This window comes from Malus sylvestris, chromosome 1, assembly GCF_916048215.2.
Source record: "Malus sylvestris chromosome 1, drMalSylv7.2, whole genome shotgun sequence".
Taxonomy (NCBI): Eukaryota; Viridiplantae; Streptophyta; class Magnoliopsida; order Rosales; family Rosaceae; genus Malus; species Malus sylvestris.
In genome coordinates, this window is record NC_062260.1 from 5201176 (window position 1) to 5218072 (window position 16897).

A 16897-nucleotide genomic window follows, 5' to 3' on the forward strand; every position below is an offset into this window, starting at 1 on the left:
ATGCAAACACTTAGTGCTTGTTTCTTTGTTACATGAACAAGGAACTTGAGAAGTAAGCACAAGGGCATGGACACTTTATGTGCCATGATTCTTCACTTACAAATTGTTGTATGAAGAAATGAGAGTTGCCTTGTACAACTCTTGAAAGTTTGTAATTATGTTTAGAACATAATGGTTGATTGACAAAAATAGTCCATCAACATGGACTTATGATGATTTTGAATCATTGAGTGTTGAAGTGTTAAAACCACTTAACGAGACGGAAACTAGGCAAGGACTTCACCTTTGTTTCCTTATCCTAATGGTTCACTAAGTTTATTGTAAACTATGTAGTGAACAATAACCACATGCTCTCCAAAATGTTTGATGTGTATAACACAATTGAAATAAGTTTCAAGAGAGATAGTGGGAGTTTAGGGACCATGACTAATGTAGTCAAAGGTGAAAGTCAAATAAAAAAGATAAAAAATAACTCCAAGGGAACAAACTTTCTTTATGAAAGGATGGACATTGGAAGGGGTATATGCAAGAAATGTCTTGCAAGTGTCAAGAACACACCTTTCGAAGGTGTTGTAAATTGTTCTTGAATAGTTCAAAACAGTTGGTTCTTCTACTTGAATGCTTGATTCTGTATTAGTAACTATGTTTTACAATCGTTGTAAAAGTGTGACTAATAAGAAGTAGAAGATATATGAGAGAAGAAAAGGTGCTTCACATTCGGAACGTGAATAAAATATAGATCTCTGCGAAAGCAGATAGTACTTACTTCCTCATATGAACTACCAAAGAAATTGGAAAAACCAAAGATAGTCTTTACATTCCAATTTTAAGGAACTTAATTCCGTCACTATAGTAGAGATGGATGAATGCTTTGTTTGACAAAACATTGTTCTTTATTAATCAATGATTGGATTATAGTAATCTAATTGATTGTCTCTATAGTAGAGATGATATGGTAGTGTTAACTGTTTAGAATATAATGATTCTTAAAACCCAAAAGGTTGCAAGGTATTGACTAATCCCAACTGAGTTGTGATACCTCTAAAACATAAGTTATGAGTTGGTGAAAGATGGATGCTTTGGATCGTTAGATCCGGATCCAATACCTTCTTGTTAAAATTGTATAGAGGCGAAATGTTCGAATCTTTATTCTTTTGGAAAGAAGAAAGAATCACAAAGTTGTTGAGGTTAATTCACTTAGATGTTAGTGGCACTTGTCCACAACATAATCATACTCATGTTATATGACATTCACCGAAGATCACTCTCGGTTGGACTATAGTTTGTTTTGAATAAACACAAGTCCGAATACTTTGTAAAATGTTTCAAAGAATTCAAGAAATGTAAGTTGATGAGTAAGACATCTAAAGTAATTACCTCCTTAGATTTGATCCAAGGAAAAGTAACACTTTAGATGAGTTTCCTTGATAGATATCAAGGAAAATAGTGATAGGAGCATATTTATGCGACTTAGTATGTTTGTTTTCGTGCATTTATGTTCTTAGTTCTTAGTTATGTTAGTAGTTTAAGCCATTTTTGTGTGTTTGTAGGTTCTTTGGGCCAAGGATGCAAGAAGGTGCATTTTGGAGCACTTTGGAGCATTTTTGGGCTAAGATTGGATGGTGCAAACATGGAGACATGAGGATGGACGTTTTGGGCTTTTGTGTGTGCACGTGTGTGTGTGTAATTGCAAGGATAAACACATGCAAAGAAGCCCACATGCAAACTCAAGGCAAGAGAGGGAGAAAACACATGCAAAGAAGCCCACATGCAAAGTGAAGACAAAACTCATGGCAAAGGTGAAGGAATTTGGTGTGTTTTGTGGTTGAAATGATGAAGCAAGTGTGTGCAAATGCAAAGGGGATCTAAACATGGACAGCACATGTCATGTGCAAAGGAGAAACAAAGATGACAACACACACATGCAAAGAAGAAAACAGCAAGAAAGGCATGTGCAAAAGAGAAACATGGACAACCAACAAATTCGTCAAAACTGCCTGTGCAGATTAGCTGACTTTGGAAGAATGTTACGAACAGCTCCGAATGAATGAGAGAATGAGCCTTATATGCTTGGAAAGCTACGGATGTCTATTTTCTGGAGCAAGTTACAGATTGTTAATATCATTTTTCTAGAAGAAGTTATGGGCATTTTAACACTGAAAGGTTTAGAAACGGGCTAAGCAGATTTGGCTAATAAAAGGCACTTGTTTTGTGTTTTGCTTTGTCATCAACACTCAGCAGCAAATGGGGTTATGATTACACTCATTTGTCTTTGGAGCAAGTGGAAATGCACAGCTAGAAGAGAAGGCACAACACATGCAAAGGAAAGGAGAAACATGGGCTGAAAATGTGGGTGTTTGGTGCTTGAAATGATGAAGCATGTGTGTGTAAATGTAAAGGAAAATAGGGCAGAAAATGTGTGTGTGTTGTGGTTGAAATGATGAAGCATGTGTGTGTAAATGTAAAGAGGAAACATGCCAACACACACCCACACAAGCTCACATGCAAAGGAAATGGAGTGGTCCTATCTCAAGCCTATAAATACCACCTTCCATATTCATCAAAGATAACAGATTTTCTCTCCAAATTTAGCCAAAAACCACCCCTAGCCACACCACCCATCAATCCTAAACCTTTTCATACCATTCCCCATCCATTCTACACCATAAAAACCACCCAAAACCGTCCAAAACCTCTAGTGCCGCAGCTTGCAAGTAAGGAAGGAGAAGGAACATCTTGTGCCGTGCCTAAGCCCAAGCCTTGGGAGTGTTGGAGCGTTTCTAGGTGTTTTCTATCTTTGATTTCAATGTCTAATTTTATGTATCTTTGTTTTGCAAGTATGAGGAACTAAACCCCCCTTTAGCTAGGGGGTGATTCGAAACTATGTTTATGCTTGCAATATGAATTGATTATCTTCGGTTGGAATTTCATAAGTTGTGGATTCAATTTGTTTAACCGTTTGATTGATAACTTATTTATGTATGTTTATTGAGAGTGCACGCTTAATTTTCATGCATAAATATGACGCTAGAATATAAGTGAGTTTCACCTAATCGTTATGAATTTATATTCACAAGTAGTGGAGGTTGCTTATAAACAATCACGTTAAATGAATTCTTGGCACTAGTTTCATGCTTTTCATAGTAACGAATGCCTCGTCAACACTTATAGTTTTCATGATGCTTAATGATCTTTGATTGTATCTTTATTGTGCTTTTCACGTAAAGGACTTTTGGAGAATGTTGTGAATTGCGTTGCGCAAACCCATCCAATTCATTAACTTAAGGAGAACTTGATGGTTAATTTAAGCGGACCTAATTAACCTAGGGTGTTGAGTTTCATAATTTATCGAAAGACCAACTGAGAATCGATCTTGTATTGCAAGTGTGACATGTGTGGAGAAGAACCCCTTAAGCTATTCCATCATCCATATTTTTCATTGCATTCATATTTACATTTTGCCCTTAATTATAATCTGTCCATTTAATTTAATCTCGTCAAAAACAACTCAATTTCCCCCCCCCCCCATATTTTGTTAAAGTCTTAGTCGTTCAAATCTATCTTATTTTATGCTTTTAAGTATTTGGAGTCTTTTGAACTTGTTTTGAGTCTTTTGGTTTGTCTTAGTGTTTTAAAAGTTAGTTTTATTTATTTGAGTCAAGTGTTTAGCACCCCTAGTTAATCCCCGGTTAGAACGATCCCTACTTACATCATTACTACAATTGTCACAAATAGGGTTTAATTTGTGTGCTTATATATTTCGCATCAAATTTTGGCGCCGTTGCCGGGGATTAGCAAATTTGCTAATCCCTTGGTTCTTTTCTTTTTGTTTAATTTGTTTTTGTTTTAGTTTCTGACTTAGTTTTGTTTTCTTTGTTTTGTGTTACTCTTGATATTTGATTTAGTTTTGTTTCTTTGATTTCAGATACTAGAGAAGTAAGACATGGATTTTGCTAACATTCAAGCTCAATTGGCGAATCTTACTTCTCAATTGTCATAGATTGCCGGAAGGACCATAATGCAAAGTGTCCCTACATTTGGCATGTCCTATGGGCACGGATATCAAACTCATCAACATCCTCAATTCAATGTGAACGAAGATGCTTGGGGTTATCAAGGCTATGATCAACCAAGCAACAACATGTTTTCCAACGCTTACAATTCGGCTTGGAGAGATCATTCAAATTATATGTGGGGGGAACCTCAACAATTCCAACAAGATGGATATTGGCAGCCATATGAGGAGTTCTATTCAAGACCTATGCAGCCACCACAGCATCCCCCACAACAATTCCAATCAAATCAAAGTATGCCCATGAATTATAATGAAATTCTTGAAGGACTAATTTCTGTGGCGCAGGGTTTACGAAAAGAAGAACAATTGCCGCCATCAGAAGAGTTCTATCAGTGGCCATATGAACCGTCACAGCCACCACAACAATCAACCCAATTCAATTCAGGTACGTCCTTGGATAATGATACACTTAATAAGTTACTCACCTCTTTGAATCAAGGAGTAGAAAATCAAAACCAGGAGATGCAAGACCGAGTCAAAAGATTGGACGAATTGGATATGCAAGTTGGGCAGATTGTGGAATTCATGGCACAGATTCGAGATCAAAGTGAACTTTCCAACTCAAACATTGCAAATTCAAAGGCAGAAAGTGAAATCGATGAAGCCATCACCTTGGAAGGTGACATGAAGGATGAAGCTGTCCCAGAACCATCCAAACACAGCCCGAACATGGATGAATTGCTGCTGCAAGCAGAAGAGGAGGAGGACGACCTGGGCAGTTTAGAAGAATTCTTGCTGCAAGCTCCTCAAATCCCTATGTCATCCAACTCAGGTGAGGAAGTTCTAAATTCACTTCATTCTAACATTATTCCACCGAATGTCCTTTGTCCTTGCAGGTTTTTGATTCCAAATATCAAAGAGAGTGAAAAAGACATTGTGGAAGCTCTTCCAAAGGTGCAAAGTGATATCCCAATTCTTGGTGCACCAAAACAAGTTCCCGAGGGTATTGAAACGTTCAAAGAACCTTGCACACCAAGAAAAGGGATTCAAGAAAATGAAGTGGTTGAAGCATATCAAGAATACATCCAAGAGGCTGTGCATGAGACAATCAAGCCCAAAGCAGTTAAGTTTGATGACACGGGACAAGCCACAACCATCATAGTAAACCTGGCCAAGTTCAAAGTCCCGGAAATGTTCACAGATGTGGTGTTTGTCATTGAGTTTGTGTCGGAAAAAGAAAGTAAGCCATCTTCTCCAATTTTAATTTTAATTTATACTAACATGTTTCTGATTTTGATGATTCAGGCACCCACTCTTGAATTTAAACCATTGCCGAATCATTTCAAGTATCACCTCCCATTAAAAGATAAATTCCATGCTTTGGAGCCGAGGGGAGTTTAAAGGAAAGATTCGTCCGGCTAAGGACGTTAAATCAAGCGCTTCTTGGGAGGCAACCCAAGCATTCAACAAAGGGAGACTTTGGAATCGCTAACCAAATCAGATTTGCATTCTTACACCCTTATCTTTACTGCTTTCATTTTGTTTTGTTTAGTTAGTTGTGCTATTTGGTTGATTTCTGTGAGTTTGTGTTATTTAGTTTAAGTGTGGGGAAGGTTAAACAAAGTCTTTTTACATTGATTTACATATTTTACATATTAAAAAAAAAAAAAAAAAAAAAAAAAAAAAAAAAAAAAAAAACATAAAAGTAAAAATATTTTACAATGATGTGTAAACTAATAGCATTCATTGGTTAGGTGGTGCTTCAGTAGTCGGCGGAGCTTCAGCAGTCGGCGGGGCCACGGAAGGAGGAGGTATCGGAGGTTGATCAATTGGAGCTTCACTACGCGGTGCCGCCCCAGAAGACGAAGGCAGATGCGGTTGGAACAAACCCACAAACCTCCGGTGATCAAGTAAAATCTGACCATCAGTTTCCTGCAGCTGGTCAATTTTCCTCTTCATGTTTGTGGCATAACTGTGTGCAAGCTTGTGCAATTGTTTATTTTCATGCTTGAGTCCTCTAATCTCCTCTTTGAGACTCTGTATTTCAGCCACCAACGATTCAACGTGACGGGTTCGAGCAAATAGGCGTTGGGCCATGTTGGACACAGAACCCGCACACTGCACGCTAAGAGCCAGAGACTCCTTAACCGCCAATTCATCAGACCGTCTAGCAAGCAGTCTGTTATCTCTGGGGGTGACAAGGTTCCGGGCCACCACCGCAGCGGTCATGTCATTTTTCATCACCGAATCCCCAACGGTGAGAGGACCTGTAGGGGATATGAAAGATGGGCGCCATATGTTGTCTGGTGAAGGCGGAGCTGCCTCTTCACCAATGTTCAAGTCAAAACGACGATCGGAAGGGCCAGACATTTTCTGAAGGTGTTGAGAAAGAAGAGATTGGACAGATTAAGATTTTGGAAATTGCAAGAAGGGAGTGTTTACAAGAGGGAGCTCAAGTGTGTTGTGGAACACAATTAGCGCCTCTATAAAAAGAAGAAATCGGAGAGGCGCTCCTCAGAGAAGCGTCCTCTCGCAAATCGAAGAGTCGGGGCTCCTTTCTCAAACGCCTGATTCTTTTCTCAAAAGAGGAGTTTCCTTTCTCAAAAGCCGAATTCTTTTCTCAAAAGAGGCGTTTCATTTCTCAAAAAATGGGCTTGCTCAGAAACCACGAGCCGAAGCCCGGATTTCAAAAGATCAATTTGTCCAGACGTGTCGTCACTCGTCACATGCAACTGGCAGCTTTGCGGAAATTACGGGCAGCTTTGTCAGAAAGCGCGTAATTTGTACTATTCATCCATCCACCGGCTGCCGACAATGAGTGAGAGAATAGTTCCGGTTGTGAAGAAAAGTCCTATAAGTATTTACCTTCGCCTTCCACAGCAAAGGCACACCCTCTCAGCACTTCTTCATCTCCGAGAATGCATTCCCAAAGAACCCTCTCGAGTCACTCTGTATTCCTCATTCCCTGGGATACCCCTGCAAACAACCCATCCAGAGCAAAAGTATTTCATATCATAAAGGTTGAAAGCAAGAGTATCTCATATCATGCATTCTCCATGTCCTTTTCCTTGTCTTTGTTCTAACCTGCAGAACATGGAGAAATTGCTCTCGAGTACTCGTCTTCCACTGCTGATGTACTTCCAAAGAAGCTGCCACATCTACCTGAAGAACAGATAAGGCAAGCGAAAATGATACCAGCAGCATGTGGAGACAACGTACAGAAGAAACAAGCAGAGAAGAATGCAGCTTGCACAATCATCCCAGCAGAAGGAGTCTGAGATGAAGAACTAGAGAAGCTGCCACATCTGCTTGGAGAACAAATAAGGAACTGCAACATCACCAAAGAGTAAAGCTTCGCCGTACAATATCATCAAATCATCACTTGCAAGTAAAAAGCTAAGTGTCACCCCGTTCAAGAGGAAAGCTGTGGAAAGTCAACAAGCACGACCAATGATCACTTATTAGTTCTATTCATTGTCTTTTATCGTGATTTTCAATTTTTCGTTTGCAATTCTTGCGTTACTTAACTGAATTATTTCTTTTCTTTGCAGGAACTTTTGGTTATTTCCACCCTTGAAGTTGATTACAGAATTTTAGCTTGGGGGGTCATCGCTTGGTTTTACTGCAAACTAGGGAAGTTTTCAGTCCAATTGCTTTATTTTGTTTCTTATTATTTATTTATTTTATTTTTATTTGCATTATAGTGTTTTCTGACATTGGGGTATAGATTTCATGGGTCATTTCCCTCCATCTTTTGGTTTCACTTATATCTTGCTAGCTGTTGATTATGTTTCCAAATGGGTGGAAGCCAAAGCCACCTGGACTAACGATTCAAAGGTTGTTGCAGATTTTGTGAAAACTAATATCTTTGCTAGGTTTGGCATGCCTAGAGTTCTAATTAGTGATGGAGGCAACCCATGGAAATAAAGAAGACCTAGGAATTTCCGACTCCAAAACCAGGTGTTTGCGTTCTTTAACCCTCCTCTCTGTTGTTTTTACTTTGCCATGTTTATCATGTTTCCTCGTTGTTTGTTTGTTTGCTTTTGTGTGAGTTTATGTTTGAAACATTGAGGACAATGTTAGATTTAAGTGTGGGGGGGTAAACAAGTTGTTGTTGCATGATTTTCGTGGGATTTTATTCACCTATCACTTACAATGTTGTTTCTTGCTGTTTTAAGTGTTTTTAGTGTGTTTTTAAGCATGTTAGTATGTTTTGACATAAAAATCCGAAAATTTGACAAAAGTTTGAAAAAAAATTGTTTTGAAAAAGCCAAAAAGAGTTGTTTTTGTGTGTTTGTTTGTGTCTTAGGGTACCTTCCAACACAATAATGAGGATTTGGTTTGTTAATTGCATGACTGTTAAAGAAAGTTATAAACATGGATGGAAGTTTGATATGCTCTTGATTTATGCTTGGTTATAGTTATAGTTTACGAATTCACATGTAATCACAAAGAAAAAAAAAAATCAGTTTTTGTAACATGCTTGAAGGAAGGAACTCAAACTAACACTACAACCTTGAGAGACTTGAGCCTAATACGTTCTTTGGAGAGTTATTAATCTGTGCATTTTTGTTTTCTAAAGTCGTTGCATGATCTCATCATTCTTTGCTTGGTTGCTACTTAGAAGGCGTTTCATCATTTAGTTCCAAATACTAGAACTTATGCCCGTTCCATTCAAAGCATGACATTGATTTGCATAACACATATTCAAGATGAAGTTGTGTAGTGAACTAGAGCCAAAAAGCTTATCCCGTGCGTATTTGTTTAAGTTTAACCCCGTTGAGCCTTGTTTAGCCTGTTTTCTTTGTTAAACCACATTTCCCTTACCTAGCCTAGATTAGGACTATCCATATCCTTGTTTTTAAAGCATAATGAAGCATGACTTAAAATGAATTCCTTTTGATTGTCCTTATGCAGAAAACAAGTGTGGGGGAATGAGATTTTTGTGTTTTGTGTGCCAAAAGAAAGTAATAAGGCACGGGTTAGAAAAAAAAAAAAAAAAAAGAGTTTGAAATAAGTGAGGAAAGGCTCACAAGTGTTGTTTGTTGTAGAAAGGGTCCAAAAAGTTGAAATCGGCCCTAAAAAGTTGAATGAATAACCTCATGGTGTTTAAAGTTAGTTGCTGCATTCAAAGGGAATTCTAAGCATCAATTTCATTACTTTGCTTATTATGCTTTAAAAACGTTTGTTTCCTTACCTTTCATTGTTAGCCAATCAACCCTAACCCCGTTACAACCCTTAACTTCAATCTTGAGTGTTATGTGTTTCAATATGTGGAGTTTGGGATTGGTACGAGCATATGGTGTCCCTGGTTCTCGCATCTAAGTAGTAGCATTCCAGTCATGAGATCATATCTATACATGCTTAATAACTCCAGAAATTACTTTCTTTGCTATAAACATATGTGAGTGTTCGTTTTCATGTTTACATCAATCTTCTCACATACACCTAGTGTAGGGTGAGTAGTCAGAAAATCAGAGTGAAAATAAGAGTGTATCTTGTAAGGAATTGAGCAAATTCTCTAAGGCATGTTACTACATTCAAAACATCGTTTTAATTGGTTATATGTGAACTAGTATGTGGTGACTATGATTAAGTATGTGCTCAAGGGTAGGGAAGGCCAAAATATGTGGTTATGATGATCTTTTGCATGTCATGTTGCATTGAAAATCCCTAAGGTAAATGTTGGAAGGTTTAGATTTTGTTTTGTTCTTATGTTTTGTTTCTTTGTTTTGCTCGAGGACTAGCAAAAGCTAAGTGTGGGGGAATTTGATAGGAGCATATTTATGCGACTTAGTATGTTTGTTTTCGTGCATTTATGTTCTTAGTTCTTAGTTATGTTAGTAGTTTAAGCCATTTTTGTGTGTTTGTAGGTTCTTTGGGCCAAGGATGCAAGAAGGTGCATTTTGGAGCACTTTGGAGCATTTTTGGGCTAAGATTGGATGGTGCAAACATGGAGACATGAGGATGGACGTTTTGGGCTTTTGTGTGTGCACGTGTGTGTGTGTAATTGCAAGGATAAACACATGCAAAGAAGCCCACATGCAAACTCAAGGCAAGAGAGGGAGAAAACACATGCAAAGAAGCCCACATGCAAAGTGAAGACAAAACTCATGGCAAAGGTGAAGGAATTTGGTGTGTTTTGTGGTTGAAATGATGAAGCAAGTGTGTGCAAATGCAAAGGGGATCTAAACATGGACAGCACATGTCATGTGCAAAGGAGAAACAAAGATGACAACACACACATGCAAAGAAGAAAACAGCAAGAAAGGCATGTGCAAAAGAGAAACATGGACAACCAACAAATTCGTCAAAACTGCCTGTGCAGATTAGCTGACTTTGGAAGAATGTTACGAACAGCTCCGAATGAATGAGAGAATGAGCCTTATATGCTTGGAAAGCTACGGATGTCTATTTTCTGGAGCAAGTTACAGATTGTTAATATCATTTTTCTAGAAGAAGTTATGGGCATTTTAACACTGAAAGGTTTAGAAACGGGCTAAGCAGATTTGGCTAATAAAAGGCACTTGTTTTGTGTTTTGCTTTGTCATCAACACTCAGCAGCAAATGGGGTTATGATTACACTCATTTGTCTTTGGAGCAAGTGGAAATGCACAGCTAGAAGAGAAGGCACAACACATGCAAAGGAAAGGAGAAACATGGGCTGAAAATGTGGGTGTTTGGTGCTTGAAATGATGAAGCATGTGTGTGTAAATGTAAAGGAAAATAGGGCAGAAAATGTGTGTGTGTTGTGGTTGAAATGATGAAGCATGTGTGTGTAAATGTAAAGAGGAAACATGCCAACACACACCCACACAAGCTCACATGCAAAGGAAATGGAGTGGTCCTATCTCAAGCCTATAAATACCACCTTCCATATTCATCAAAGATAACAGATTTTCTCTCCAAATTTAGCCAAAAACCACCCCTAGCCACACCACCCATCAATCCTAAACCTTTTCATACCATTCCCCATCCATTCTACACCATAAAAACCACCCAAAACCGTCCAAAACCTCTAGTGCCGCAGCTTGCAAGTAAGGAAGGAGAAGGAACATCTTGTGCCGTGCCTAAGCCCAAGCCTTGGGAGTGTTGGAGCGTTTCTAGGTGTTTTCTATCTTTGATTTCAATGTCTAATTTTATGTATCTTTGTTTTGCAAGTATGAGGAACTAAACCCCCCTTTAGCTAGGGGGTGATTCGAAACTATGTTTATGCTTGCAATATGAATTGATTATCTTCGGTTGGAATTTCATAAGTTGTGGATTCAATTTGTTTAACCGTTTGATTGATAACTTATTTATGTATGTTTATTGAGAGTGCACGCTTAATTTTCATGCATAAATATGACGCTAGAATATAAGTGAGTTTCACCTAATCGTTATGAATTTATATTCACAAGTAGTGGAGGTTGCTTATAAACAATCACGTTAAATGAATTCTTGGCACTAGTTTCATGCTTTTCATAGTAACGAATGCCTCGTCAACACTTATAGTTTTCATGATGCTTAATGATCTTTGATTGTATCTTTATTGTGCTTTTCACGTAAAGGACTTTTGGAGAATGTTGTGAATTGCGTTGCGCAAACCCATCCAATTCATTAACTTAAGGAGAACTTGATGGTTAATTTAAGCGGACCTAATTAACCTAGGGTGTTGAGTTTCATAATTTATCGAAAGACCAACTGAGAATCGATCTTGTATTGCAAGTGTGACATGTGTGGAGAAGAACCCCTTAAGCTATTCCATCATCCATATTTTTCATTGCATTCATATTTACATTTTGCCCTTAATTATAATCTGTCCATTTAATTTAATCTCGTCAAAAACAACTCAATTCCCCCCCCCCCATATTTTGTTAAAGTCTTAGTCGTTCAAATCTATCTTATTTTATGCTTTTAAGTATTTGGAGTCTTTTGAACTTGTTTTGAGTCTTTTGGTTTGTCTTAGTGTTTTAAAAGTTAGTTTTATTTATTTGAGTCAAGTGTTTAGCACCCCTAGTTAATCCCCGGTTAGAACGATCCCTACTTACATCATTACTACAATTGTCACAAATAGGGTTTAATTTGTGTGCTTATATATTTCGCATCAAATAGCATCATAAGATAATGAATTTCTCCATTAGGAGAAGAACGAACTCGAATAAGATTTGGTTCGTTAGATGTTATCTATTACCCATATATAGGATATATATACTTCTAAAACAATATGATTGTCAATTAGAAGATCTTCCAAAATTTTCATAACTCCATAAGATGTAGTTGGAAAGAAAGACAAATCTTAAGCATGTTAAGATTTGGGGTTGTGTGCTAAAAGCAATATTTGTTTGATAACAATCTTGTGGGATATCCTTAAATTAACTTTTGGATATCACTTCTATAAACCAACTAACAAATGTTGTTTTGTTGGGTAGTTCATTGTAATCCTACAATGTGATTTGCCTAAGAGCAAATGAACGAGAGATAGAACTCAAAAGAATAGGTTCTTTGTGAGACAAGAAAGTAATCAATAAATATAACAACCTAGTTCCTATACCAAAAGCTCCAAGGTAGTCAAGAAGGATTTATAAACCGTCTCAGTTGAATGGTTTGAACTTTATGACTATGTCATAGAGTTACACCTCTTAATTCGAAAGAAATAAGAATGAAAATCCTTATGACTACATTGAGTGTATATATGATATATACTCAAGGAAATGGTAAAATACCATTTGACCCGAAATAATGAAACCTTCATAAGCTAATTGGTAGCTTAAGGTGACTACAATCAAAGAGAATGGTTGACTTTGAAGAAACCATCTTTGAGATAGTCTTGGTTTCAATTAATGCGAAGATTGCTGGCTACAACTAAATGGTAATTCAATGTTTGGACATAATATGGGTTTCCTAAACCATTATTAAGATAGTCTTAATAACATATGTCTAAAACTATGAATCACAAGACATGTAAGTTGTAGAGATCCATCCATCATGAATCTTAGCAAGCTAGTGGGAGCTATAAGCATCTTATGAGAAAAAGGATCAAATCGTTTGATTTCTCATAAAGATGTAAATGAATCTTTTGTTTACTAGGTTTACAAAAGATTAGTGGGAGTTAATCATGTTCCTAAAATTTAAGTATATATATATGATATATTAATTTTGGAAATGAAATGAAAACTTCTTGGTTAAAGTTATGACTTTAAAACATTATATGAAGATAGAATGTATATGGGAGTTAATCATGTTCCTAAAATATAAATATATATATATGATATATTAATTTTGGAAATGAAAAGAATACTTCTTCGTTAAAGTTATGACTTTAAGCATTCTATAACGATAGAATGTATATGGGAGACATAGTCTATAAACATGGGATGGAAATCTATAATGATAGATTTTAGGATATAATTGGATTATATCAAGCCCTAAATAATAGACAAGAGATGTGATCGGATCATATTTATATATATATTTACTTCGAATTCACTCGTCTTTTCTTAGTTAGTTCCTTATATTTTTGAGCTATTTACGTTATTTTTGTGTTTATAGGATTTGTTATGCAAAGAAAATATAAATAGCACAAATGAGTTTTAAAAAGAAAAAGCTACTTGAGAGCCACGCCCTTTTTGCATTTTAACATAAGTCTTAATTTAGAAGATTGCGTGTATTAACAAATGTAGTTTGCATATTATTGTGGTCATAGTCTTCTCGTTTTGGTAAGTAAGATATTTGCGTCTTCTTGCCCTCTCTATTTGAAGTTGTGTTTTGGTCCTCCAAATCTTTCGTGCATTAGTAAGGATTTATATGAATGTCATGTTGTAATTTTACCTCCATCATGGCATATTTGAATTATTGCTAGAAATATTCACTGCTTCTATAAGGTGTTTAAAGTTCATTTTGGCAAGTAGGAGCCTATTTCTCACGTATTGCACATTAAAATGCCAGAAAGAAGGAATAAAAAATTAAAAGGAGAAAACAAGTGGAGACTCACGGATTGGACAGCAAGAGAACACAGGAGAAGTGGGCTGTCTTGGCAAATGGAGAACAGGTCAGAAAAGAAAATGGGATGGAATAAAAAATAAAAAGAAGGTGCGGGATATAACGAGGGAAGGCAGCATAAGAAAGGGGGGCGTGCAGAAAGGAGAAGAAAGGAGAGGGGCTGCCCTTTGGGCAGCTCGCAGAGACGCAGGGGGAGAGAAGTGACACGTACAGGGAGGTAGGCTGCTTTGGCAGCGAGAAGAGAGGGACAGGGGGCGCCAGGCAGAAACGATAGGGAGGTGAGGATAGCTGGCAGCGTGAAAGGCTGCCTTGGCAGCTGAGAGCAAAAGCGCGGGGAGCAGCACGGAAGGAAGTCAGGGGGACTGAGGGCAGAAGCAGTGTGAGCCTCGGGGAGGAGAAGAAGAGAATCAGCAAGCTGCCTTATCTCTCGGTTAAATCTTTCCAAACTTATGTTTTATTTCTGTTTTAATAATGTGTAACTAATTTTATTTTGGCTAGAGGTTAATTCAAAACCATGAATATATTTGTAATATGAATTGATTACCTTCGGTTGTGATTTCATAAGTTGTGATTTCAATTTACTTATCCGTTCGTATAAAAACTGATTTGTGTATGTTGGTTGAGAGTGCACGCTTAATTTACATGCATGAATTTGATGCTAGAATATAAGTGAATTTCACCTAATCGTTATGAACTTATTTTCACAAGTAGTAAATGTTGCTAGTCACAATCACGTTAAGTAAATTCTTGGCAAGAGTATCATGCTTTTCATAGTTACGAATGCCTCGTCAATGCTTATAGTTTTCACAAAGTTTAATGATCTTTGATTGTATCTCTATTGTGCTTTTCACGTAGGGGACTTTTGAAGAATGTTTTGAATTGTTGTATGCGTTTTCCCGTCCAATTCAATAACTTAAGGAAAACTTGAAGATTAAAAAAGTGCTGTTCACGGTTAATCTAAAGTATTGAGATTTACAATTTATTGAAAGAACAACTGAAAATCAATTTAGGTTGCATATGTGTCATGTGTGTAGAAGAACCCTCTAGCTAGTCTATCACTTATCCTTTCACCTTAATTTTATGTTTTTATCAATTCTGTAATTTAATTAAGTTTATTTTACTTTTCATCAAAACCAAACACCCATCCATTATTAAATTATATTATTTAGTTAGTTTTCTTTGTTTTTAGTCTTTTAATTCAATTTCCGTCCATTTCAATTCCTAGTGTCTAATTTGATTGTTTTCATTATTTTGAGTCATTTTAAGTGTGTTTCGAGTTATTAGAGTTTTTAGCCTAGTTTTGAGTCCTTGAGTCTTGTTTAATATTTTTAAATTAATTTAGAATAGATTAGCAATCCCTCCTAATCCCCGGCCTAGAACGATACCCTACTTACATCTATACTACAATTGTCAAAAAGAGGGTTTAATTTGTGTGTCAAGTAATTCTCACATCAAATTTTGGCGCCGTTGCCGGGGATTAGCAACTTTGCTAATCCTTTTATTTTTGTTTTTGTTTATGTTTATATTGGTGTTTGTGTATTTTACTTTTGATATTTGATTTATTTTTCTTTCTTTGATTTTAGGTTCAAATGGAGCCGAGGGAAATTTAAAGGAAAGATGCGTCCGGCTAAAGACGTTAAATCAAGCGCTTCTTGGGAGGCAACCCAATCATTCAACGAAGGGAGACTTTGGAATCACTAACCCAATCAGCTTTGCATTCTTCCACCCTTATCTTTACTGCTTTCATTTTGTTTTGTTTAGTTAGTTGTGTTATTTGGTTGATTTCTGTGAGTTTGTGTTATTTAGTTTAAGTGTGGGGGAAGATTAACCAAAGTCTCTTTACATTAATTTACATATATAAAAAAAAATAAAATAAAAAAAATAAAAAAAAAAGATAAAATTTAAAATTAATGAAAAAAAAAAATACATAAAAAAAAACAAAAAAGTACAAATATTTTACAATGATGTAAACTAATAGTTTTCATTGGTCGGGTGGTGCTTCAGTAGTAGGCGGGGCTTCAGCAGTCGGCGGGGCCACAGAAGGAGGAGGCGGCAGAGGTTGATCAGTTGGAGCTTCCCTACGCGGTGCCGCTCCAGAAGACGAAGGCAGATGTTGTTGGAACAAACCCACAAACCTCCGATGATCAAGTAAAATTTGACCATCGGTGTCCTGCATCTGGTCAATCTTCCTCTTCATACTGGTGGCATAGCTGTGTGCGAGCTTGTGCAATTCCTTATTCTCATGCTTGAGCCCTTTAATCTCTTGTTTGAGACTCTGTATTTCAGCCACCAACGACTCAACATGACGTGTTCGAGCATATAGGCGTTGGGCCATGTTGGATACAGAACCCGCACACTGCACGCTAAGAGCCAGAGACTCCTTAACCGCCAATTCATCGGACTGTCTAGCGAGCAGTCTGTTATCTCTGGGAGTGACAAGGTTTCGGGCCACCACCGCAGCGGTCATGTCATTTTTTATCACCGAATCCCCAACGGTAAGGGGACCAGTGGGGGATATGAAAGAAGGGCGCCATATGTTGTCTGGTGAAGGCGGAGCTGCCTCTTCACGAATGTTCAAGTCAAAACGTCGATCAGAAGGGCCTGCCATTTTTAAGAGGTGGTGAAGAAAGAAGAGAGTCGGAATGATCAAGATTAAACAAGTACAAGAAGGGAGTGTTTACAAGAGGAAGCTCAAGTGTGTTGTGGAACAAAATTAACGCCTCTATAAAAAGAAGAAATCAAAGAGGCGCTCCTCAGAAATCGATGAAGCGTCCTCTCGCAAATCGAAGAGTCGGGGCTCATTTCTCAAACGCCTGATTCTTTTCTCAAAAGAGGCGTTTCATTTCTTAAAAGTTGAGCTTGCTCAGAAACCACGAGCCGAACCCCGGATTTCACAAAATC

The 16897-nt window shown here is 37.3% G+C and overlaps 2 protein-coding genes and 1 long non-coding RNA gene across 3 annotated transcripts in view; 2 read left to right on the top strand and 1 right to left on the bottom strand.

The window, feature by feature from the left end:
* Positions 1 to 14609, top strand: part of LOC126621815 (uncharacterized) — a 64146-nt gene extending 49537 nt beyond the window's left edge. The window contains exon 2 of the long non-coding RNA XR_007623199.1: positions 14497 to 14609. This is a non-coding gene — a long non-coding RNA (uncharacterized LOC126621815). The remainder of the gene's footprint in view (positions 1 to 14496) is intronic.
* Positions 3110 to 11271, top strand: LOC126621792 (uncharacterized). The gene is made up of 2 exons (XM_050290381.1): positions 3110 to 5720; positions 9002 to 11271. The coding sequence occupies exon 1, from the start codon at positions 4019 to 4021 to the stop codon at positions 5414 to 5416; it is 1398 nt and encodes a 465-aa protein (XP_050146338.1). The 5' UTR covers positions 3110 to 4018; the 3' UTR covers positions 5417 to 5720; positions 9002 to 11271.
* LOC126621808 (uncharacterized) lies at positions 5730 to 16661 on the bottom strand. Its single transcript, XM_050290400.1, has 2 exons — positions 16132 to 16661; positions 5730 to 5912 (listed from the first exon to the last, which is right to left on the bottom strand). Exons 1-2 carry the CDS (start codon positions 16602 to 16604, stop codon positions 5759 to 5761), a joined length of 627 nt encoding a protein of 208 aa, XP_050146357.1. The 5' UTR covers positions 16605 to 16661; the 3' UTR covers positions 5730 to 5758.
* Between the last annotated feature and the right edge of the window lie 236 nt (positions 16662 to 16897).